This window comes from Athalia rosae, chromosome 7 (genome assembly GCF_917208135.1).
Source record: "Athalia rosae chromosome 7, iyAthRosa1.1, whole genome shotgun sequence".
NCBI lineage: Eukaryota > Metazoa > Arthropoda > Insecta > Hymenoptera > Athaliidae > Athalia > Athalia rosae.
The window spans coordinates 12,886,821-12,912,496 of NC_064032.1; the positions used below are offsets into that span (position 1 = coordinate 12,886,821).

The 25,676-nt window shown below is 36.7% G+C and overlaps 4 protein-coding genes across 8 annotated transcripts in view; 1 reads left to right on the forward strand and 3 right to left on the reverse strand.

Moving 5' to 3' along the window:
* Window positions 1-14,719: 14,719 nt before the first annotated feature.
* Window positions 14,720-17,394, reverse strand: LOC105688158 (beta carbonic anhydrase 1). Of its 2 annotated transcripts, XM_012404251.2 has the most exons (5): window positions 17,085-17,364; window positions 16,321-16,405; window positions 15,968-16,155; window positions 15,692-15,883; window positions 14,720-15,595 (listed from the first exon to the last, which is right to left on the reverse strand). In XM_012404251.2, the coding sequence occupies exons 1-5, from the start codon at window positions 17,175-17,177 to the stop codon at window positions 15,386-15,388; spliced, it is 768 nt and encodes a 255-aa protein (XP_012259674.1). In that variant the 5' UTR covers window positions 17,178-17,364; the 3' UTR covers window positions 14,720-15,385. The 2 variants fall into 2 exon arrangements, with proteins under 2 accessions (XP_012259674.1, XP_020709185.1); XM_020853526.3 differs by lacking the exons at window positions 14,720-15,595; window positions 15,692-15,883 and having other exon boundaries at window positions 15,974-16,168; window positions 17,085-17,394.
* Window positions 17,395-17,717: 323 nt separating this feature from the next.
* Window positions 17,718-20,842, reverse strand: LOC105688157 (ras-related GTP-binding protein A). The gene is made up of 6 exons (XM_012404248.3): window positions 20,195-20,842; window positions 19,952-20,051; window positions 19,323-19,707; window positions 18,943-19,158; window positions 18,749-18,864; window positions 17,718-18,669 (listed from the first exon to the last, which is right to left on the reverse strand). Exons 1-6 carry the CDS (start codon window positions 20,204-20,206, stop codon window positions 18,578-18,580), a joined length of 921 nt encoding a protein of 306 aa, XP_012259671.1. The 5' UTR covers window positions 20,207-20,842; the 3' UTR covers window positions 17,718-18,577.
* Window positions 20,843-21,087: 245 nt separating this feature from the next.
* On the forward strand, window positions 21,088-23,202 carry LOC105688031 (F-box only protein 39-like). The gene is made up of 7 exons (XM_012404037.4): window positions 21,088-21,421; window positions 21,549-21,781; window positions 21,859-22,023; window positions 22,097-22,323; window positions 22,417-22,575; window positions 22,667-22,831; window positions 22,936-23,202. The coding sequence occupies exons 1-7, from the start codon at window positions 21,230-21,232 to the stop codon at window positions 23,085-23,087; spliced, it is 1,293 nt and encodes a 430-aa protein (XP_012259460.2). The 5' UTR covers window positions 21,088-21,229; the 3' UTR covers window positions 23,088-23,202.
* Window positions 23,203-23,285: 83 nt separating this feature from the next.
* The window catches only part of LOC105687931 (zinc finger protein 391-like), a 40,212-nt gene continuing 37,821 nt past the window's right edge, over window positions 23,286-25,676 (reverse strand). The window contains exons 5-7 of one of the 4 annotated variants that reach the window (XM_048659171.1): window positions 24,450-24,533; window positions 24,038-24,323; window positions 23,286-23,959 (exon numbers count right to left, since the gene is read on the reverse strand). In XM_048659171.1, the coding sequence (XP_048515128.1) occupies window positions 23,414-23,959; window positions 24,038-24,323; window positions 24,450-24,533 (916 nt within the window). In that variant the 3' untranslated portion in view covers window positions 23,286-23,413. Of the gene's footprint in view, window positions 24,324-24,449; window positions 24,534-24,698; window positions 25,673-25,676 lie in introns of those variants that run through there. The other 3 variants (XM_048659169.1, XM_048659172.1, XR_007279691.1) reach the window with 3 other exon arrangements.

Genomic DNA, 25,676 nt, shown 5'->3' on the forward strand with positions numbered 1-25,676 from the left:
CCATGTATTATTCTATAAATGTATACAGTACGTACATAACAGGTAAGTGACTATATATTTTTATACACATATATGAAGGGATGTTTGGTACGCTTTCAGCACATGCCTCGTCATGCTGTTGAATCTCAAGATGTATAAAAATACGTACATACGTATGTAACATACCTATAGAGATAATCGATCCACCTTCCATCTTATGGAAAATATGATCTCCTCCCTACTTGCAAATTTTTCTTTTTATTTTTCAAAAGAAACGAACAAGTTATCGAGAAACTTGACCCTTCGTTCGTGTTCTTACTTTGGAATTATTTCCCGAGTCACCGCGTAAAATAAAAAAAAAAAAGAGCTGCCGTTTTTGTTGCATAAATTTTGAAAAAAACTTTTGTAAATTTTCATACAACGGTCATAGGCATGTTTGCGTGCGGTTCGAGGGGTTTTATTATATAACACAAAAATCCCCGTTCGAAACGGTGTAAATAGTGAACGAAAAAAAAAGTCAAAAAAATCGAAAAAGAAACGGGTTTCGAGAAAAAAAAAATTTTACGGGATTTCGGGGTGGCGGGTAGGCAACAAAATTTGTAAGTGGTAAAACTAGCGGTCAGTAACGGTCTGTCCGATATTTTCAATACGGGGCAGACAGTTTTTTTCTACCACCTCTTTTTCCCCTTCTGTCGGTATTTTTTTTTTTTTTTCTTTTTTTTTTTTAATGCGGAGTACGGATTTTAGGGTATGCATACGGGGTGAGGACCGAGTGGCACGAATTTCGAATAGCGGTGTGACACACCTTTTTTTTTTTTTTTTTTTCACTACTTTTTTTCCGGGACTTACGAACGTTCAACCCTTTTGGGTACCGTTTTCCTAACTGTGCCGTTTGGCTTCTCGATATCGTTGTAATTTTGGATTTCAAAATTTAGGGGCACCCTTTTTCTTCGCTTCTTTCTTTTCATATATACGTTTATGTTTTTATCGTCAAATCGGAACGGAGCGTACAATAACTTGAGAAAGTGGACAAAAACTTGCACGTGAAATTTTCACATCCTTGTTACTTTTAACTTGAATTGTGACTTTTTTTTTTTTCTTCACTTTTTTCTTTTCGAATCAAGAATACCAATTATATCGGCAAAAATTCTCGCAATGATATAATTATTTCCGAATTGTATACGTGTGTGCGCGTGTTATACAACTCTTAACAGCAGTTCGTTATAACTGCAGAGATGAAAAAAAAAACAAAAAACAAATGGAAACAAAAAGTTTTTTTTTTAAAAAAAGTTTAACAACGCGATCCGCATACAGTATGTAAATGTATATACCTTGATTATGACGTTATTACAAACAATTTTATATACGTAGGTATACGTATCGTTTCGTACGTACATGGTAAATAATATAGATTGCAGTAAATAATTAGAGGCGTAAAAGCAATGGCGGGGCTGTTACTATAACACTTTCTTTGTAACAACCAACGACTATACCTATCTGCACGGTAACACTAACGGCGACTGGCGGTACCATTCACTCACTATTTTGCGGGTGCTGATCCGAATCTTGCACCGAACAAGGCTTATAAAAGTGTAATAAATATGTACGTATGTATACGTACATACATACGAAAATTATATTCATTACTTTATGTATTTTTATATAAAACTATCGTAACGCGCACGTGTTACAAGAGTTCGTTATAATTTTTACGATACGTACGTCGAAATAGTCAGTCATACGGACAGGGACCCATTTGAATTTTTTACAAAATGATTTTCCACACGATTTCGTTTGATTAGAATTTTTCTTTATTTCCGATTCGAATCTTGTGCAGAGAAGAAAACGAAAAATCCGATACCCCGAGTGATTCTTGGTATAATTGCGATTTGGTCGGAAGTTGGAGAATTTTTTAACGAAAAAAAATCCAAGAGGTACCCCTCTACATTTTTTTTAGAATTTGGTGCGAATAATTAAGTATTCTCAAAACTGATCACAGGACGCTTTTCTTGCATATTTTGACCCCAGGAACGCGAATCCGTCGGTCGAATTGAGCTACGAATTTTTCTCATCGAGATATCTGCATTTTTCCGCCTTGAAAAGTGAAAAATTGCCGATAACTTGATCAATTTTTAAGATAGATCAATTTGATTTCCAGATTCGGATTCCTGAAGTCAAAATTCATGAAAATAAAAAGCGTAGGAAATCCGTTTAAAAAAAAATATCGATCTTCGATCCCAAAATCGAGAAAAGTTGGTGAACTTTTTAGAATAGAATTCTGAAAAAAGAAACGAGCCCAAATTGATCCGCGCAATTTTTCACACGTCAAATCGACCTCCACCGTTGATGAATTTCAATGTAACGAGTTTTTTCCCGTATATTGTGCCCAAATATTTTGACACGGGTTATTTCTGGGGGTATGAATCAAAATTTACGACCTTCATGGTTCGGATAGTTTAACCTGGAGGATTCGGATAACCACTGGCAGCATAAATATCGGACTGAAAATGTACAAGTGACTACGTTAAGTGACTTCGTTATGGTACCAGGCGTGCCCAGAATCTGGGGAACACCACCCAACTGAATCCATGGGGGTATGTATTGAGGTATGAAAAGAAGAAGACCTGGAATCTACCTCATATTCCTTTACCGTTATGGTAACTATACCGCTGTTTTGGAAGACCTTACCTCCTCAACCTCGCCCCTCTACCTCCCTACCTCCCTCCCTCACTTCTGCCTCCACTTCTCTGCTGTAACTAATTTCGGGCGCAAGTTTATTGGGAGCAATAAACCAAGGAGGACAATTATACGCGACAGGACCTTCTTCCTCGTCTTCTCCTTTTTTTTTTTTTTTTCTTTTTTTTCTTTCTCCTTCTTACTTCTGACTTTACGACGATATTTCTCGTATATTGGTTTTCCAGCGGTAGCAACCGCCCTCGACAGTTTTATCCACCCCGACACCGTTGCACCGGGAGATTTTTCCATCGCCCATTTTGTCTACTGGTATAAAAAAGTTAGCGAGGAGAGAAGAAAATAATATTGGACGTCGATTTCTGATCGAATGGTACAGCGATGGCAATCGACCCCGCGTAATTTTGTGAATCGATTCGTTTCTTAAAAATTTTCCCAGCATCGACCGACGACTCGAGTGTCCAAATTTATCGCAAGGCACGCGTCCAGGGTTACTCAATTTCGAGGACACGGGCAAACGAATGGAATCACGAAGGTCGAAGTAGCCGTAAGTTCCGGAGCACATGTCAGACAGACGTTTCCCCGGAAATTCTCCCTTCAGATTTTGACTTCTTGACCCAGTGTGGAGACGGACGAAATTTATAGCAAAATTCTTTTGAATTTACAACAGTCGTGTGCCCGCAGTCAAGACTAAATCATATGTCACGTTGACAATGCGTTTGTTTGACGACATTCGAAGGTGTTCCAAATGTGCCGTAGAACGAATTCGGATTCGGTCGTTCGCAACATGTGTCGTCGTCGTTCTTAGACGAAAACTATGTATTTCGCAACAGAAATGGGAGGTACTAGGAACATAAACGAAGAAATCACTACGGGATATTGGCGAGCATAATTCATTGTTTAGAATAATGGGGGGGGGGGAGAAAATATGTTATTTATACTCTGGTAGAAATGAAGCTCAAATTACTAGGACGTGAGGATCGACACGTGGAAAATGGGCACGCGTTAGAATTTTAAAATACGTTACAATCAATCGTCCTGTGCCCGGGATGACCGCGGCAATATATTTTTTTCACGCTTCAATTTTGCCAATCCTTCGAATTCACACACGCGAATAATACGTCCCAATCGTAATCGAAAAATAAATCGTAGGTACTTCGAAATTTTTCTGAGTGAATAAAAAATAAAAACAAAAACAAGGTACACCGTCCGCCCTCGACACGATTTTCGAAAGCTACACGGAAAGCAAAAAAAATTACCTCAAATCTGAGCGTCGATTAAACTTTGGCAAAAAAATCGAAGAAAACGTTGCTCCATCTATTCTGACCTGTACTCCTAACTTCTATTTCTAAATTCTCGCTTCCGTGCGTAGTACGGAAAATTCGAAACGGTAAAATTTTCTACAGTTGCCGACGTACACGTACACATGCATCATTTTCGTTCGAAGCGGGGCTATTGGGCGTGAAAAATTGGAGTCAAAAATATTTTGAAAGGCTAATTTTCGCCGGCACGGCGGGCGCGGCATTGCGAAGCTTCCTTGTCGAAAGATTGGTAAAAATATTTGGGTCCGACCGAACCGCCGGCGGAAAAACTGAGAAGAAAAGTCCAAGACGGAAGATAAAAAGAAATTGTCCACGGTTCTCAGTTTCCTGGTTCGAAAGGAACTTCCGTGTTTTCCGTATCACCACAGTAGTCGACATAGTAATTTGCGAATTTATAACCGTAGCAAAATGAGTTTAGGTCAGATCTCCCGTGGTCAAGTTTCTACCTCAGTTCCCCACTTTTACACCCCTTTTGTATTCACGCGTAGACGGATATTTTTCATCCCGTTTCAAGTTACTTTTGAACCGACGACTTCGGCCGCTTCCCATGGTTCCGACTGCCGATCAACTTTTCGGATTTTCAAAACCGAGAAAGGCGAACCGAAAAACGCTTGCGATACCGTCGCCGCAACCTGCGGTAGTCATAAATATAAATTAACCTGCAGTACCTAGTAGCTTCTCCTTCTGCTTCTTTTCCGCATTTTTCACCGCTACAACCGAACTACTCGTTGTTCGTAATTTCCGTCTTCCAAAATTCCACTATACCGTATAGTACGTACGGTATTACAATAAATACAATTTCGTCTTACTCCCCCCCCCCCCCCCCCCCCCGCAAAGTAAATTTACGGTTTTTCATCCCAACAGTATATTATTCGGAAAATCAGGTATACGGGGTGGACATCCGATGAGGTAAAGTGCACCAACGCATCCCCTGCATTCGGTATATAAATCTAAAATAAAAAATTCACTAACAATAAAACCGAACGGAAAATAGATGGAAATTTTAATACGTACAATACAAGTATAAGGAATTTCACGTTATTTTGACGAAGCAAAAAATCGTGACCCTCTTCGATTTTATTTATTTTTTTTTCATACGGCTCTCGATTCGAAACACCGGTGTGATTTTTAATCCGAAATTCCGTGCATCGGTAATTTTATTCTCTTGTTCAACGATTTTTGCGTAATTTATATAAAATGTATACAACTGCCTATGTACGTACATACAACACCGTGTACAGCTGTACGCGGTGAAGTTATCAAATGTTCAGCGGTCATTCCGTAATCTCAATTTTTCGCAATCCGTTCTTTCCTAGTGCGTAGCGGCGCGCGTTCTATTTGACTGTATATTACAAATTGTTTTTTTTTTTTTTTTTTTTTTCTCAACACAAGCCACAAAATTCATACGAGAAGTAGAAAAAAAACGTTTGACCAATGGATGGTCGGAATGTACGCCAATAAATTGTAGATTGAATTGAAAATTGAAATGTATTTCAGTTTCAAAGAGCGGTCTCCGAAATTCGTCGTTTTTTTTTTTTTTCTCGTCTCTTTTACTCCTCATCTTTTTTCATTCTAACAAATTTTTCAGAGACGTCTTCGCGTCTGCGAATTAGAAATCGAAAAATGAAATAAACGATAAGTGGATAGAAGAAACGTATTAATGACTGAAAAAAAAAAAAAAAGAAACAGAAAATCCAGGTAAAAACAACGATCGATGCGACGATACCAAATTTCACTATAATATCTTGCCACGGCATGGCGTATACGTGCATCCGTATAATGTATGTAATGAATTAATTCCGACGCCCAGTCTACATAGAACTATACGTGGTTTCCGCGTGTGAATTATTTTTTTCTTCCTATATACACACACACCTGCATACGTGCGGGTATATAAATTACGCGCTCGTGTGTGCGCGTGTGTGCGCATAGATAACGCAAAGTATGTATTAGCGGGCAGCATCGCGCTCACGAGTTCGGATCGTTGGAAAGGAACGACTTATACGGCCGACACTTTACACGAAGGAAACGAGTGACTGATCGTATAGGTATATAAAGGCCTTGCAAGGCCGAGCGCAAACCACGGTGTATTTCAACTATAGATATACAGCCATATAATATATATTATATGAACACACACACACACCTATCCGCCTCGTGTGTGGATTCTCCTATATAATTCTTTTCGCTAATTTTATTCTCTTTCTTCTATTTTATTTCTCTTTCCATTTCGCACATAAGATAATCTATGACGTCGGTACAGTGCGGCGATCGGGTGGAAAAAATTTTTCGCAAATTAAAACTTGGTCCGAACGTTCAAAATAATTGATAAAAACAAATGAATCGAGCGAGTATCGTGAATCGTAAACGCGATATCACAACGAGAGAAACTTTGATCTCAGCACACTCTCGCAGACGTATACCGTAGCATAAGATATTGTAGAATTTAAAAACCAAGAATCAATCACTCGATCTTGACGAATTTCTAAAATCCCTCGCCACAGTCATTCGAACGACTAACCTGCAGCGTTGCAGGAAATTTTTGAATTTTCGAAAGAGAATTTTTTCCAATAATATACAGATTTATTTCCACCTATGCTTGGGAACATAAATTAATGACGTATACATACACATTTGTGTATATCTCGTTGCCCTACAGACACCAGAAAAGTTAGTTAGGTATGTAGGTTGGCACTCGGGGGCCCTAGAAACGTGCTCGACTGGTTCGCGTTTTCTACTTCAACTTCCCATCTCGTGGATATATGGGTATACTGTATACCCACCACACCATATGTACGTACCAGCGTTTATTTATTTATTTATTTATGTGTACGCAATACACAGATGTATCATTACAGTCATCATCATCGCCGTGTCTATAGGATATTTGTAATGATTTACGCTGACGATTATTATGCATGATAATGCTATTGAAAATGTTCTACTACTGTGCACATGGGTATGTATGCACGTGTGCAACGATTCGAAACACGAATCAGAGGCCTTAATGTGATTAAAATTGAGCACCGCGTATCCCAACTAATTTACGCCGATAAAATAGTAAACTTCAGCAGCGTAAATATCGTGATGACTTGCGCCATTTGTATTTTCATTATTCAATTATATATGTGGTATACTCGATCGTTTCATTTTGTACAAAAAAAAAAATACTGTATCGATGTAACCAAGTACCTTCTGAACTGTGTAATATATAATATATAGTTAGAAGAATTGTGTTACTACTTGTATCTATAAATACAGAAATTGTGGTAAATCACAAAGAGTATCCGTATGCCCTATTTACTATTTAGCTCGTCGAAATTAAAAGTGGGTAAATAGCGCGAAGAAGTAAGAACAAAGTAATTTCTTTATTTTTCCCCTATTTTACCGAAGTTTTTTCCTTTTTTTTTTTTTTTTCTCCTATTTTTTAACGCTTTGAAATTTATAGATCTTCGTTAAACTTCCGTGACAATGAGATGAAGAAAAGTAAGAAGAATATGGTCATCGTCGTTACGGTCAGACGAACAAATATATCCCTGCAGTGTACCATGCGAAGACGATCAGAATCGAAAGAGACGTTATTATAAAATTAGAGAAAACGATAATTGAAAAAGAGGGAATTGAACAAAGGACAAAAAAAAAATTGAGATATAAAAGAATTGAGGAAAGAGAAAGAATGAAGCGATGAAAAAATTTTTTATGATTGAAATTAAAAAAACGCTCGGTCCTCCCACTAGTTTTGTCCTGTTTGCCAAGTGGGCCAACAGCAGAAATTGAGAGTGAATAGGATGTAAGTATAACGTCTCGCGGTCGGTCCCCAACGGGTATATTCCGCAGAATCTTGAATTCGAAACACACACACACATATATATATATATATGTATATACATTTACACGTATATACGTGAGAAGAAGCCCCGTAATATTTTTCGAGACTACGTTCACTGTGGGTATATATGAATACATGCCTGCATAGATAGGAATCCATCTAACTGTTAGATTGCAGAGTCCGTTACGCACCTCCGATATAGTCCATCTTTCTCTTTCGTATACATATATACTATATACTTTGTAGGTGCAGATAAGAAATAGTACCGCGTAATTCCAATTTTGAAAATTTTCACCGATAATTAGACAGGTGTACCGGCAAATCGATTGCGATTAACCTTGTGAAAAAAACGGAATAAATGAGGTTGATAAATTGAGGATAAGCGAAAAAATTCATTTCGAGTATCGCGAATCACGTGAAAAAGTAGCAAAACTCGAACACGTGTTTTCGGGCGAACCTTTTGAAAAGTTATAAAGGTAACAGAAAAAAAAATTTTCAACGATAAATTCACTCGAAAACGTGAGAATATTTCTTTCTTTCATTCCTCCTTGGCATGGGACATCGCGTATAATACACGCGAATAGACGCCTGCACTGCACACGAAAAGCATTTGGTTTAAAAGAGAAAATTATTATGAGAATGAAACAAAAATACTTCTCACGTTCCATTCGCCATTTAATGCCGGTATAATTAATTATATTATATATAGCATTATTATATCCAATATTATTCCTCGATTTTATTCCCCTTTCACGAATCTTCGGTAAATTTTCATCTTCGATTTTGATTATTTTATCTTCATGCAGAATGAAAAAAATTGACGATGAAAAAAAAACAAAAAAACTAAAAAAAAAAACTAAAATAAAATAATTATTCCGAGTAACAGGAAAAATTTTTCGTTCGTCAAAAATTACACCATGAAATGTATACGCGGTGAATCATTAGACTGATAATTACGTATATATTCCTACGTACGTAATGGTTTTTCTTTTTTCATTTTTTCGTTTCTTCCTCCGCACATACATCTGGCTTATAAATTTAACATGTATATACGTACGATACGTGTACCTATACGTAAATTGAGGTATGAATCGTTGTACGTATAGATAATGTTACGTTGCAAGCAATATAAGTATTAAGTACTCGCGTAGCATAGGTAAGTGTGTTTGTAGGTCAGTGGCACAAGACGCCGCCACAATACAACTGGGCTGGCAAAATGTTATATACAAATATATATTTACACATACAGTACGTACCATGTATATACCTATGTACATAACTATCTACTTTATTTACCTATACATGCGTATGTGCTATAGGTAATATTATCACGAAGTGTTCCATTGTTCGTGAACTTGCGACGTATAACTTACACGACACGCATGTATACCATATCAGCCGGGTGCATGCTCAAGATCGCGAGAGAGGAAAAGGAAAATCGGAATAAAAAGAAGAAAAAAAATGAATAATAACGATAATAATAGTAACAATTAATGATAAAATTACGATAGATTTGGCATACCTATATTTCTTCTTTGTCAATGATTTCTAGAATAATGAAAAAAAATATTTATCCAATATCAGTTGTAACTTCTAAAAGTATATAGGTGTAGTATGTGTTTTAAAAAAATACTTTTACCCTCAATCTGTTTGTATCTAGACATGTACCACGTTGTATCTGCTGCTCAACTATTACACGAGATATTATAATTTGACGTGTAAATTTTCAGATCCTTATTTATGATGATTTACACGTACATACGTATATTCGTGTATATTGTACTAGATTAGATAACACTTCGAAGAAAGGTGAAATAGAAAATGTCAACGATGCGGAACAATTACGTGCAAACTATATGCATACCACATGTACCCCATTAATTCGAATAATGTAAAAATTCAGCTAAAAGAAAAAAGTCAATGTTCATTTGAATCTTTTTTTGCGACACGTGAATTCATCCTCAAGCATTCATTCACCCAATTCTCAAATTATGTTTTCATACAAATTTGTGTCGTAATTTTTCATAACGCTGAATATTACCCGAAAATATTCTTCCTATCTGCCGAGTTATTTCGATGATAATTAAGGTAATAATTATGACGATGACGACGATGATTAGATCGGTACAATATCAAAAAATAAGCAAACCATAAATTATAAGTATGCACTATAAAAATGAAACGGTGATTTTTAACCGATTGTGTAACATCTTCATATTTAAATAAGGTTACGTAATAAAAATTGAACGAAAAGAAGAGACTAATGTTCAAATATTAGCAATAAATACGATAACGCTCATTATCGCGGTTTGCTGCAGGTTAAAATATCATTATTGTGTGTGTTGTACGTATACTGTAAAGTATTGAGTTCGTTGCACTTGCTTACTTGTTTAGTTATTGCAACATTAATTACGCGTTTGTTGTATATTGTAATTCTGTGTAAAAATAAGTTTTGGCAGCAAAAATATGTACACGAATAAATAATATCAAATAAATGACTGAGCATTCGACACACTCTGCAACTGATTTTAAGCAAACTATGTACAATACGAGACCGAGTACATATATACTAATTCGTGTACATAACATAAATATGTTTTTATGTACACCCTAAACTGCTGACCATATCGCGTTTACCCAATAATCTCAATTTACTACGCAAAGATATGCAAAAAAAGTATGAGAGAAAATATTTGAAAATAAAAAGAACAAAGGAAGAAAAAATCTACGACCATTGATCCCGCAACGATTTGATCGAGTAACACTAACTATGACGAAAAAATGTATAGATTTTTCAACGATCAACGACGACAGTGTCGCGATCGAATCATTTGTCGAAATTCAAGACTTGCAAGAACGAAGCGAAAAAATAACCCGCATACTTCAAACTTCTGACGACGAACTCATTTCGTTGACAATTAAAGTGGATATAATATAGAGCTATAAATTTGCCATAGGGCGATGAAAAAAAAAGAAAAAAGTAAATCGAAAAGAAAAATCAAAATTCTATTTGAGAAGTAAAAAAAAAATATATTCAACGTTTCTAACGGTAATTGGAGTAGATATAGCTGCCCGTCTATACGGCGACCGGTTTTTGATAATAATAATTGACTTTTACCCAAAACGCGTGCTATGCCCCAGATTCGAATTCAATTGGGCCATAAGAAACGCAGAAATTCGTGCCCGTACTCTCGGAGTAAAGAAAAGAATCAGATTAGACAATGCTTTCCCAGTCTAGTTCCTTACCAACACACATAAATACGTATATCTTGAATTATGTATTACAATAGTATACTTACTTCTTCCCATGTATAATATAGAGAAGATGTAAAAAAATGTACAGCAAAGTCATGAGAAAAAATGAAATAAAAGTAAAACAAATTGTTGTCTGCTTAAATAATGATATAAACTCAAATATGGTTTTTGATATTTTCTTTTTCAAAATCTTCTGCTACTAAAATGAGCATTTTTCATTTTTGTTCTGAAAGTAACGTGAATTTATATATAGAAATCGATTATTAAATTACTAATATCGCGAATCGGTGTAGTATAAATTTACCGTTGGCCCTTGATGTCGTGAGTCGGAAGGGGAGAGTATTTTATATGGGGAGTGAGGAAGGGGAGCCCGAACGATGTCACGATTTCGTACAATTTCTTTCGCTATATTCTATATCATACACAGAAAGAGACTGTATACATTATGTGTATGTATGGAAGAAAAAGAGCTGCAGGCAATCGCTCGTGGGTGTCGAACCATAACTGCACGCGGTCTTTGCTATTTCATAGCTATTATCACTGTATATAGTATACGTACATATGTAACATAGATAGGGTATGTATAAAATGAATATACATAGGCAGTATACATGTACAGTATACTTTCAATGATATAAAATTAGTTGAAATATTTTTTTCTAACACCTAGAAACGAACGCGAACAAATGAAATTTTGGGAGCATATACTTGCGCAGAGGGATGGCAAAAAATAAGCCGAAATTTGCGAGGATTTTTCAAGATAGCCGAAAAGACCTGCTTCCAAATCAGCATTAGAAGAAAAAAAAAATATATTTTACAAATTGCACTGGTTATATAATAAAATTAACAGCAATCGTATATCTCGTCCTTGAGGTAAGAGGGGTTTCCTTCTGTACCTATTTATTATACCGCAGACTTCCCGGACATTTTCTCCACAAATTTTGAAAAGTATAACTTTAAAGTAAAAGCAAACAACGGGGTGCACAGGCAGGTAGTATGTATGTACAATGAATATTATTTGTGGGCTCGATTTTGGCCACAATTTACGCAAGGTGCAGCGCAATATAAGTGAGGAACTGTAAAGTTTATGCTGCAGGTACATACTGTATATACCATACCTATGTACACTTCATTGTAAGAAAAATTTTTGCAACATCCGAAACGAATTTTCGCTATGGCCAAACTGAGGTGGTAACCCGCAAACGCGAAAGAATTTTCAAAGGCCAAGTAATAAATCTTACTTGGAGACAAAACTTAGAGCTTGTGCACGCAATTACTAGACGTTCTTCCGATGATGGTTGAAAATATTGAAAACTATCGGTATGAAAAATGAAAAATTGATAAATGAAGAATTAAGTTTCGGTAAAAGATTCATGCTTAAACGTAAATATGTCTGTAGGAACGTTGTGAGTCCGTATGGTAAAAATAGTTCGGTTCTAGTTTATGCGCACATCTTCACTTTTACCTTACTAAGCATCAGAAGCGAAGAAATGCGCGTGTCTCGACTATTTTCGCCTGCTTCAAAGCCTAGAAGAGAAGCCATCAAGCTAGTCAGTCAGCCAGCCATCTACCAGGTTCAGCTTTAGCGTTGTTTTGCTTTCTCTTTCGGGAGTGGTACGCTCTAGTTCGCTTCTCTATTCCATTATTATATACACATACACACCTATATACCTATCCGCCATATAGGCATAATTGTATATTACAGGCTAAGAAACCAGCTGAAAATACTTGCTGAGAAATATCTATAATTTTTTTTTTTCAGTTTCCGTTTTTATGATATTGTAACAATAAGATAGAATATCACGTTTGGTTTTAGACAATGTTCACGTAATATAGGTAAAAACGATTTACCAACTATTTGCTACTTACATGATCACGACAAATTGAACGCTTAATTGTATACATACATACAATATGAATAAAATTGAAATTTTGCCACCGATGCAATCACTTTAAGGAAGTGCTGCCATCGGTGGCAAGACGAAAAACGAAGTTTGCCGCAAGCTCATGAAAAATTGGTTTTAAAATAAAGAAATAAGTGATAAGAATCATGCAATTTCTCCACTCCAAAAAATGGGAGAAAAGAATAGCAAATAATTCTTATTTGGAACCATCTAGCACGCGACATGTCAGCCCAACACAATGTCACCGATTTAATATAAAAATTGCAGAGTTACAAATGAATTTGCAAACCTCTGTTGCAATTGTACAAAATGGGAGAAAAATTATTAATTATACATCTTGCTGTTACACCGCAAGTAACATAATGACCATCAAATCATTGAAAAGCGTAGACAAAAAATTATCAAAGTATTCATTGAATAATGAGCTGGAAACTCACTCATAATTCCAGGAACAATAGGAAAAGTCAACCAATATCCAAACTCAAGCATCTTGGATTAACCTGGATGTATCCAAACACCAGATATGTGTTCTCAATATGAATGCATGTCAATAGTTGGGTCATGGATGCAACTTTCCAGAAAGATAATCCTGTCAATTTGTCATTGCACAGTAGCAATCGCAGCGAAGTCGGAGACCATCAAATCATTGGAGAGCACACAGAAAAGAATGGCGGAATATTCGGTAAATGAAGAAAGTACGACTTACCCGTGATGCCAGTACCAAACCCAAAACTCGAGCATCTCAGGGATACATGGATGTCTCTGAACCGTGGATGTGATGTGTTTCTTCGTTGAATGAATGTCACTAGTCAAGTCGAAGATCTGAGTTTCCAGTGAGGTGAACCTGTGTCATTCGTACAAAAAGAACAATTGGAATAAGAACTAGGCATTGAAACATTCATGTAGCAGCATGCCTAATTGTTCATTGGTTTTCCAAATAGGAGTTGATAAATATAGATTATCATCGAATGATTGTCACGTAATAAACTGACCTAAACGCTGCCCCAGTAATTCGCGATTCACGGCATGAAATATGATAACAACAAATGAACACATTCATTTACCCTCGCATTTACCTTACCGTGATTTTATGTTGACGCGAATTTGGATGTTTCTAGAAAAACAGGAAATGTTTTTATGCCAATTAATCCTCCTAATAATCGGTTCGTTTAGACTTTTAGCAAAGATGTAGTGAGGTCCTATCACTGCATCGTTCTTTCAGCTTTTTCGATACATTTGAACATTGTTTACTATTGAATCTTTAGTCGCTAGAGGTCACTCGACGAAACAATCGTCCTCCGGCCGTCCTCTACTTCCTCAACTATTGCCGGGAAAATTGTTCGAAACACAATCTCACTTACTTGCTAATTAATCGGGTAATTTTCATGGTCATTAGCACGGTGATTGAGCGTAATTATTAATTACCTATTGCACGTGTGTTCGGCTTGTCGGTGTTGAAGCAAATTCTCGACACGTGCAGGATTCGTAGACGGTGAGGATCAACTGGCGGATGAAGATACTGCGACTAACCAACAGCCGGTCGACAAGAACAACTGAACGCTGACTGGACTAGTTCAGTAAGAAAATGGCGGCGCTAACGCTTATTTCCTGTCCATGCTGACGCACAACTATTGACCACTAAATTCGATCGTTATTTGAATTTATGAAACGAAACAAGATATTCCCATTAAGATTCTGATAACTAGTGATACTCGCGAGAAAAATTCAAACAGGTATGGTAGCGTCTACTATTTCTCTTTCTGTTAGAATATTTATTACGAACATCAACAGTAAAATATATTTGTACTTTGTATAACAATATTTTAACAACGATCGGATTGGTTCCATCTGTGCCAATTCATATAAAAATAGTAACAAATAATCTAATAATGAATTAATTTCGTTATTCCTAATTATCAATTATACACCATAATTCATTTACAACCCATAGTTGATGAATTGATTTTTTTTCAGTGATTCACCAAATACTTTGGTCACGACCAGTCCGACACCATCGATTCTAGGTAAGTACATTTCAAAGATCACGATTTTTATATTGTAGATAAATTATACTTATTGGAATATTGTGTACCCTGAATCATATCATATGAAATGTAAGAATTACTATTTCAACTGCTGGCAAGTATGAAATACTTGACCCGTTACTCGTTTTCTTAGCAAGATATAATCAGATCGAAGTATCGAGATGTTTTCATTTTTGTTCAAGCTGTTCCATCTGAGTTTAAATCAGGAGGATACGTAAAATGAAATCAGTAACAATATGATTGCAGAACATTCATTGCGTGTGGATGAATGCTTATAAATATATAGATTAAAACTATAATTATTCTTATTCAAGGCAGTTGATAAGCGATTGATATTCTGCTCTGAACTTCTTATATCGTTCACGAGTAATATTTTTTAATTTCACGAAGCAGTGGAGTTTCTGTGAGTTCATTTATTTCAACGAATCTTTTATTCGCTCGACTAAAGTAGTAAATGTCACCTGTGTAAATGTCGAACCACAATGCATGTATGTGAAGATCGTGTCTTTCTAACCGCCGCTTCAGGAAACCGTATGATGCCACATTTTGAAGTTGCTGTAAAGTGTTGATCTAGGGAACATGAACTCAAGTTTTATTACTTGCCCACATCAATAAGTTCAAGTTTCCTAGAAATATGATCAAAACTATTATTTTGAGTATTGTCACCTGAGATAATTTGTCCTCTATAGCAAATTTATCTTCTGGATCGATATAAGCCACAAATTTACGGAGTGGTGTTTCAGCTTGAAAAATAATTGGCTCGTGAAACCCAGTTATTTCTAGTTGTTGAAATTTTGCCAGGCTACTACTCGCATGGGCACACAACCATGCTCTAAGCGGTGAAATTCGTCTGTTACACTGCATAACCAAACAGAAAAGTTAAGGAAATGAGACAGTCATTGCATACTTACATACATTGATGATCATTTATCTATATAATACCTGTGATGCAAACTCCTCATCACGTAAAGCGTAGAGTAAATTCATAGCTTTGCAATCGCTGTGACCGCAGACAATTATGTGCCGTATATCGTTAACTACACAGCCAAGTTCCAGAGCCGCGGGTTCGCACATTGTCAGCTCATCCGAGAAGTGTTGAGAATGTGGAACGACGTTTCCAGCATTTCTGACTGAGAATTAGAACTGTTGATTAAAACTGTTTATTAGATAGGGAAAAAAATCACATAACATGACAGAAAAAATTCAAGGTTCTCATTATTTCTTCATGGTGAATAAATTATATATATACTAGTTTATTTATTTATAGCTGCGCCAAATATTTTGCAGTTTCGTACCAACAAACATATCTCCAACATTTGTTTCCGTAAATCTAGTAGGAATCATCCTAGAATCCATACAGGTGAAGAATACTGCCTTTGGCTGTTGGATGGAATACATTTTATTAACGCAAGATGATCAATAATTTTTCTATTTTTCATTATCTTTCGATTTGCAATAACTTTTTGGCTATTACACCATTTGGTGTTTTTTTTTTTTTTTTGTAACCAATGGAATTTTGATATTGTAATTACAGCTGAAGTGTGTTGAAAAGTTAATCAAACCATACGTATAAGTTGGTTTCAAAGGTCATCCATATGTAATGGACTATCAATACAAACTCTAAAGGTTTATCAAGTACTGCATTGATTAAAAGACATTAAAAAAATCTTCAAAAATTAGTCATAACTATAAATTATCACTGTGGAAGTTGACGTAGAGGTATGGTATTGCCAAGTTTATAATACTGCCAAGGTTGTTTTAGCGAGTTATTTTTGAATTCTGGGTTTATAATGAAATCAAAAATTGCTGCCGAATATGGGTTCAATTATTTCAATTCAAATTGTGTCTTATGGAGTAGCAAACTAGAATATATTTTTATCTGGAAAAAATTGTAGGCTTTTAGTAGTTCTCGGAGTCTTTTCACTGGTACATTGATAAATAAATTACAATAATCCTGGATTGGATTGATCAATTACAAGAAACGTCAAAATACCAAAATCTGACCAAAGTATATTACTTTCACTATGACTGGACAAATATCAAATAGATAAAAGCTTACCTCTGGGTGATCCTTAACCTGCTGGAATTGTTTAACCATTCCCTCCCTGTGACACTTTCTATATTTCATTACGCCTTTCAGTATTCTGTCCATTTATAAAATCTATTGGCACTGTGGAGTACAGAGCACGAGAAACTCTGCTTCCAAAGATACTTTCCGATTGTAATTTCTGTGGTATCTTGTGTGTGTGATTTAAAAGTATACACGTATACGTCAGTCATGGTCAGTATCCTAATTCTACATATTGCACAATTGTTTATCAGCCATTTCAGCAATACCAAAGCGGGAAATTTTAAAAATTGTAAATGACTGCAGCATCTTTCATACCTTATGTAAACGTTGATCTTGACAGCAAATATTACGTCAGTCATCAATGTCAATGGTTGAACCTTGCAAAAATACAAGACATTACAGTTGTTATATAAAGAAAACATAACTTTGTTATTTATCCAATCTCTTTTTTGTGAAAAATATCTTACTCAGCATGCTATACCATCTTCCAACTAGTTAGTAAGTCCTGAATGTTTCAATGATCTCTTTCAACTGCATGTACGTACAGCATTACCTGAAAATCAGAGCAACGGAATAATTTCCAAACATGTTCTAAGCAAAGGTCAAAATTGGGGCTAATCATCCATTGTATTCGTTTATTGACACGATTGAAAAATACATTTTTATTAACAATACGTTACAGCAACTATTCAATGACAAAATATTGTTGACAAATTATAGAAATTAGTTCGATCAGATGCCTATCATATGTGTACAAATATACATAATATACGTGTTTTAATGGAAACAAAATTATCTTTACATCTCCCGCTGTTTCACTTAAGAATCTTGTTTTTTTTTTCTATTGTATTACTATTTTTCCTATATATATTTTTTTGTTATTTTCATCTCTTTCACTAATTCACAAATAGCACACACGTATCAAACTCACTTACAAACTTAAAACTGTAATATAATATATTTTACAAGATATTTATAAGGATTATAATACAAGCAAAGTCTATTGAACAGTTTACTTATTGTTAGTATAATTACAAAATATTTATGTCTTTGGCAAAGCCAGAGAGAAATGCTGTACGTTTAAACAAACCAACTATTTCGAACTCATGGAGTGAAATTCTTCCTCCCATTTTTAACATAATCAAAGAAGAAACAAGGAATTCTTATCGAGAGAACAATTTGAACGAATTTGAACACAGAATGAAAAGAAAAAGCAACAACAGACCTGTAGTTTAGTGCCTTCTTAGCACTTGATTAGCTCAGCCAGCGTGAATAATAGTTGTATATATATCGAACAGTTAAAAAAAATTGGTTCAGTATCACGGTGATCAATGTGATACAATAATTGGAAATAATATACAATTTTCATGCTCACAATGAGGACTGCCAATTTGAATTATGTGGTTTAAATGATTGAGTTATTGCTAACAGTGGTGAAGTGACTGGACCCGGGTGACACTGCGCCTGGGTCGAGGTAGCTTCTATCTACTCAATGCTGAACTCTGACTTGCACGTTCCAATTTTTCAAAGTGTTTTCGAGCATTTCGGATGTTGATTAGTGTTGCGGCAGATGCTGGAAGTTAATATTTTCGATAGTTAAAGTTCTTTCAACTCTGACATATTTTATATGCATTTTATAGATATGAACTTACGTATAGCAGGGTCAGACATGATGACCATGACGTATGTATTCGACGTGAAAACGTCAATAAACGCGGCAAAATTTGTGTTCCTCACTTCCATACTTTGAAATTGGGCTGCCAATTTACTGAAAAATATAATGACAAAAAATCACTGGATATTTTCATAGGACTATTAATGTAGTTTTGTCGGTACGACGTTATACCTGCAGCTAAGTTTGAACTGCTTTATAATATTTGAGACTTTTTCAAATCTATGAACATCCCTATGAACTCGTCTCTGACAATGGCTGATTACTAAAAACGTGGCACGCTCAAATAGCAAGACCTCATCAGCGTCAATGATATTAGCAAATTGATTCAAACTTTGTTCCAGCTCCTTAACGTTTGGGATTAACATGTAAACGATTGAAGACCATGCTCTGTAACAGAGAAATGTAACCGGCCTTCAATATTTTTCTTTCTTTTGACTACGGAATAGATAGCATTGTCCGTGAGACAGAAAAGACAGGCCATATTACATGAATGTTTAAATTTGACTTGAAAAAAAGATAAATAGATTAATAAATAATTCATCTAATTATACCTGTATAGGGTTTCATCCCATATGCTGGTTCTAAAGCATGTGCATTCTAATGGCAAGCTCAATCTTTTGAGATCTTCTTCCCGCTCTCGGAATATTAAATCTCTTTGATCTTCCTGCACTAAATCCATCTTGTGGACCAAGCAGAATATCTTAGCTTCGGGACTATTCTGTAGGATAGCTTCTAGACAGCTCTGGTAGTAGTGCATATCTTTATCCAACTCTCGGGATTCGACATCGAAAACATATATCAAAACTTCGACATTCCTGAATATGTTGTCCCTTTGAGAAGCAAAGTAATTCTCCATGAAGGCTTCTTGACCTCCGCAATCCCACAAATTCAATACTAAGTTACCCAGGAATCTGACGTGGCTGTGCTCGACATCGACTGCATAAATAGATCATCAAAATACACAATTAGACATAAAATCGCAGTGATTTAGTCAGTTGACGCTTTGGATTGTGAACCCATTTAGGAAATTGAGAGGTTGGGAAATCTGACTAGGCATATTCATATCTTGTTGATGAAAGTGCAACGGGGTACAAAGTTCAACTTGGTCTGGACCATTGGATCAAGGACAAAGTAGATAGGGGTAGAGCTAAGATATTGCATTTGGGTATAAAATTCGTACTGGTAGCCCCAAGTCTTCGTGTGTCCCTTGCGATGTAGTTAGCAAAGATTATGCTTCGCATACTCGTTTTACCAGAGCCGCTTTTCCCCATTAAAAGAACCTGTAAATTAGTGAAAGAAATTGAAAAACTAAAGACTAAATCGTGGATAGTAAAATGTATTTCATGAGGAATTCTGACAATACGCATTGACATTGCAGAGCAAAGTTGCATGCAACAATCGTTATGTTATTAAAATAACAAACCTTTTTCTTCATTGTTAATATATTATTTCTCAATATTGTCTTCACGTAGCGGTTATTTGAGCACCGATTGATTAATCGGAGATAATCGTTGGATCAATTGCAAAAATAATAACACATAAGTCAAGCACTGATGTCAAAGTAGGTGGGAACTGTACTATCAAGTAAAACTCCTATCTGTTATCGAATAACTATTGCTATTACTATTTGGATATTCGCACGATACGTGCAGTTCTCCCTCCAGTCACTGATTTGCTCCAAAATCTGACCTCGTCAAAAACGTATGCGAAACCAATCGGAACGTATGCACAAAAATTTTCCCGTGTAGCTAACTTCTCTTCTACGAAGACGGGAAAATCATGAGATGACTGACTACTCAGCATCTTACTTCCGGTCACTAACCCCGGGAAGTTTTGAATAGCCATGACAAAGGCTTGAAACGTTTGAAACTTAAGTATCACCATTGAGTAACTATTAGTACGAAGTATAGTTACTCAATGGTATAACAATCGTTGATAGTTGACTGAAGAGACTGAAGTTTGGATTAAATTGATATATTTTTGTCACCCAAGATTCTGTTAAGATCCAATAAATTCATAGAGTATTTCGGAGGGCCAGACTTTCATAATTCATGGTGTTCAGTCAACATTGGCGTAGCTGAATTTCACTCCGCTAGGCACTGAAGAAATATTTGAATCACTCCAGGGGTCCAATACTGTCGTACACAGAATCAAAGATATTTTATTTATTAATGTACTTTACTTGGCCCAAATGCTTTGAGATAAACTGTTGCTTGCCTCATGCCACTTTGCAAACTGTTTTACTCCAATCAACTGATCTCTATTTTTCATTGCTCACAAAGTAATCTAGCAGCTTCAATTGTTCATTTGCAAGAAACAAAATCTAAAAGAAAAATTAGCCATTATGAGTCTGAGAATTCTGTCATTTCTGGGATTTGACTTGCTTTGTCAAAGAAGAGTGACTCAGAAAAATATTTTGTAATGAGAATGTGAGGTAACAGAGACTCGAGGCTGGGAAATGTGGGATCAGCTGCCAGAGCTGGTGTTGACAGAGATTTTCAAGCACCTGACACGCAGGGATCAGGTCAACTCTGGGAAAGTCTGTAGATCATGGAACCAAGCCTTAGCCTCTCCTCTTCTTTGGCGCTCCGTGAAAGTTATTATTGATGTTGACGTGTGCGGTGGATTTCCACTGGCCAAACAGCTAGCGGTGATTCAATAATATCTTATTCTGTTGCCTAAGATATACCTGTAGCAATATTGAAAAATATGTTTTCGTAGTCTAACAAGTTGAGCCAAAAAAATCGTGAAACATTTTCTTCTAATGCATGACCAAGGTAAAGTATGGGCAGCACATGCGACGTCTTGAACTGGCATGGTCGCGGCCATATGTACTACCTAGAGAGACTCGAATCACCTGTAATGCTCAGGCCGAAGGAGGCGCAGAGTTTTTGATAGTCATCAAGGAGAAAGATGTACAATTACAAGAACTCATTTTAACTAATTGGGTCTTCAGCAGCAAGTGGGGCAATCGAGGCAAACTTCTTAGTACTCTTGCTAACTTTTTAAGGTATTCTTGAAACTATAAATCTGATATTTTGGAAAGAAGAATTGCTTGGCTATCATTGTATTCATTCAACATCACAGCTCACAGCAAAATCTTGAGACTCTGAGTCTATTGAATGCAAATTTAGGAGTCAGCGATGTTCTGAGAATTTTAGGTGCCACTATTCAATCCTGTGGAAATAATCTTACCTTTCTTGACTTGCGAGGTGCTTTCAAGGAGTGGCATGCACCACATAGTAATCCTAGGTAACGAACACTGAATCTCCATCAATTTCAAATTATGAAAATCCAAGAATATTTTTCTTGGAACGTTTTCCAGATACCTGCGCTTACTAGGTCGCCTTCAAGCTCTGGTAATGCTGAGTCTAGACTATCCAGCCTTATCTGGTGGCACACTTAATGCTTTAGCTAGCGCAGCTCCTTCGATGCTTCGAACGCTGCATATATCTGTTCGAGATTCAGATTCCAGGCAACACACAATTGCCAATGCTGCTTGGCACGAACTATCACTCGCTTGTCCAAAATTAATTGTCTCATACACGATAAGTAGGAGCTATTACAGACAATTATTTTATGAAGCCGGTGTGTTTAAAAGAAACCAGTTCGATTTATGCAATTGATGATCAATTTTACTTACAGTGAACATCTCCCACTATGAGGATATGTACTATTTGCTATTACCTAGCGTGCCTCTTGGTAGCTTTCAAATGTATAGTGGCCACGTTTGGGACCAGAGCAGGTCTAGAAACTTTAGGAGTACCATTGGACTGCTGATAATGCACTACACAGATACATTGGGTATGAAAATACTTTGAAAAAAACACGAATAATTAAGAAAAATACTTGAAATTAATTACGGTCTAATGTAGCGTTGTATTCTGATGATTAGCCAGGGTTATGCTTCAGCTGCAGAATAATAGAGAGCTTCTTGATGACTTGTTGATCACTCTACTTCTTCGTTGCAAGCAACTAACACAACTGCAATATGATGGAATCCTAAGAAACCTAGATACGTTGAGAGAAATTTGTCAAATACAAGCAGACAGGAAAACTTGTAAGTTGAATATAGTTTTATGCTAGTTATTTCCAATGAGTGGGTCAAACCAAATGGGGTTGATAAGCTTAGAGCTTATCTCGGTTTACTGGTTATATATGTAGGCTTTCGAAGAATTAATGTCAAACCTCGTAATGTGAGCACCCAAAACCGGGCAATATTGGATGACATCAGCTATCAATACAACCATGTAATGGCACAGCAAGGCGTTGATTTCCGCATAGAAGACTCCGCTTCTGTTCTGACATTCTACTAGGACAGCTCAAACAGTTTGTTTTTGGATTGTTTATCGCTTATATAATATTTGAGCAACAATGTGTAGATATATCACATGTATCAGTATGAAACTAAATAAATGCCTGTAATACAGAGGATTGTGAGAAATCTGGTAAGTATCGTCTGAAACGATGAAAGAAAGTCAGCAATAAATTGCTGTAAAAAAGAAATGCATAGATTTGAGTGAACATTGCAATAAAATCATATTTAAAAATTGATACAAGGCAATCATTGAACTGCTCCTTTATACTGAAACAGAATTTTGTTCCTCAACACCCCGTACTGAATGTGCTGGAAATTTTTTAATCAGCGACAGGATTTCAGATGGGTGTTGAGAATCGTTCGAGTAACAAACCCCTTGCCGCATTTTGGGCAAACGTAGGGTCGCTCTCCTGTGTGATATCGTTTGTGTACAACAAGGGTAGATCTCTGAGTAAAGGATTTTCCGCATTGATCGCAGGTGTATTTTCTCTCCCCGGTATGCGTCACGTTGTGTGTTCTTAATAGGGTTTCGCAGGCGAAGCATTTTCCACATACTTCGCAAGTGTAGGGTTTTTCACCCGTGTGCGATCTATTATGTATCTCAAATCCTTTGGCGGTTTTCAGCTCTTTACCGCAAAGAGCACATAAGTATCTGCGCCGGGGCCTCTCGTAGGTGTGTATCCCGTGTATTTCAATTTTATGTTGTTTGAGTATGGATTTGAATTCGTAACACTTGCCACATAGGTCACACCTGTGCTCGGCATCTGGAATTTTCTTTATCCCAGGTGTTAGGGGAACGAAATGGTCACATGAAGTCCGATGTTGCTTGAGTGTGCTTGCATCTCCAAAGGTCACACCACAGCCGTTGCACTGCGGATATTCAATAAAGTTGTGCATAGCGGTATGGGCCACAAAAAGATCATTATCGTTAAAAGATTCGCCACATACTTCGCAGTAATACTTTAATGTCAGTTCATGTTGTTTTTTCTTGTGTCTTTCAAGGTCTGCCTTAGTAACGCATACAAACTTGCATTGGTGGCATGAAACGTTTTTAGGAGTATGCGATTTCTTAACATGAGCATTAAGCATAAATTGTTGAGCGTACGTTCTCCAACAAGAGTTGCATTTGAACGGTCTCTGAATACCATGTGCTATCCTAAGGTGAGCAACCAACCGAGTTACAAAATGAAATTGTTCCTGGCAGATTTCACACGTTTTCACGTTGCCCTCTGATCTGAAAATTCCGAAGAAATAATGTAAAGAAAAAGAGATCAGTTGAAATTAATTCTGTTCAGGATGGAGAAGGAAACCGCGACTAATTAAATTTGAAATCGTGTTTTTTTGATTCTATTTTACTCACTTAGATTCCACAGGGGTGAGGTTCAGGTCGGTCTGAATGACGTTCAACTCGCCTTGAAACTGATCATGTTCGATGGAGCACTGGCTGCAACATAATTGTTTGTAACTAATTATCACTTTGATATATCATTACAGAGTTCAGCATGTAGGAACATAAAGACCTCAGTAGTTTGAAATGGAAAAGGAGGGCTCCGTCGATTTATGAAAGTGAGATGCGCTTATCGATGAAATCAGATATTGCGCTTCCAAATGTGTTCAAAATTCGTTTATCGTCCATCACATCCTTTATTTTTACATATTTAATTGTCAACCGTTTACGCTACCATATGAGATTTCTTATGTTTTGTTAGCAATGTATTTGAAACGAATGCCTTCTTGCAAACGGGGCATTGATACGGCCTCTGTCCAGAGTGGTATCGCATGTGAAACACCAAGGAACTTCTCTGCGTGAACGCCCTTCCACATTGTTGACAAACATGCGGTCTTTCGCCAGTATGCGTCCGCTGATGAAGTTTCAAATTTTCCCGAGTGGTAAATCGCTTCCCACATACATCGCAGCATGCAGGTTTTTCGCCTGTATGTGTTCGACGGTGTGTTAAAAGTATGCTTTGGGATGATAATTGCTTGCCGCAATAATCGCAGAGGAATTTTTTCAAGCTACTCGGTTCAATGCCGTGGACAGATTTCATGTGTCTAGTCAAGAACCTCTTGTACGGAAAACTCGATGAACACATCGTGCAATTGTGGATATCTACGGTCTTCAGGAGCCCAGGATGATGAAGCCGTTTATGGACCAGCAAATTATTTTTATAAGGATAAGACTTCGGACAGAGCTCGCAGGCATAGGGCTTCTTCCCCGAGTGAACATTTTTATGCTCTAGGTAGTCGGCTTTGGAAAGATACCCCTTATTGCAGATCTCGCATTTGAATTGAAAATCCTTGGTGTGCCTTCTGCGGTGGTATTCGAGATTTGTTTTCTGGTTACAGGTGTAGGTACAAATGTCGCAGGAGAATCTTTTGAGCCCCGTGTGGATCAACTTGTGTCTCTTAATATTCACTGAGCTCCTGAATGCTTTCCCACATTGATCGCACTTGAAGGCACGCTCGATACCGTGAACATTTTTCAAATGTTCTATTAGTTTTGTCATGTGAAAGAATCCAGCATCGCACTTGCGGCACTCGTGGATAGTTTGTTTTATGCCGGTCGACCGCCACAGCTCGTTCCTGA

Excerpts from the sequence above, each read along its gene's own strand:
- LOC105688158 (XM_012404251.2), bottom strand. The coding sequence starts at position 17,177 with ATGGACAGAATACTGAAAGGCGTAATGAAATATAGAAAGTGTCACAGG. Across the intron at positions 16,406-17,084 it reads AGGTTAAGGATCACCCAGAG|CCAAAGGCAGTATTCTTCAC; the intron begins GTAAGCTTTTAT and ends TCCATCCAACAG. Across the intron at positions 15,884-15,967 it reads ATGAGGAGTTTGCATCACAG|TGTAACAGACGAATTTCACC; the intron begins GTATTATATAGA and ends TTGGTTATGCAG.
- LOC105688157 (XM_012404248.3), bottom strand. Across the intron at positions 19,159-19,322 it reads TGGGATGAAACCCTATACAG|AGCATGGTCTTCAATCGTTT; the intron begins GTATAATTAGAT and ends TCTCTGTTACAG. Across the intron at positions 18,670-18,748 it reads CATGTCTGACCCTGCTATAC|CATCTGCCGCAACACTAATC; the intron begins GTAAGTTCATAT and ends ATTAACTTCCAG.
- LOC105688031 (XM_012404037.4), top strand. The coding sequence starts at position 21,230 with ATGTGGGATCAGCTGCCAGAGCTGGTGTTGACAGAGATTTTCAAGCAC. Across the intron at positions 21,422-21,548 it reads CACTGGCCAAACAGCTAGCG|GTAAAGTATGGGCAGCACAT; the intron begins GTGATTCAATAA and ends TGCATGACCAAG. Across the intron at positions 22,832-22,935 it reads ACAAGCAGACAGGAAAACTT|GCTTTCGAAGAATTAATGTC; the intron begins GTAAGTTGAATA and ends TTATATATGTAG.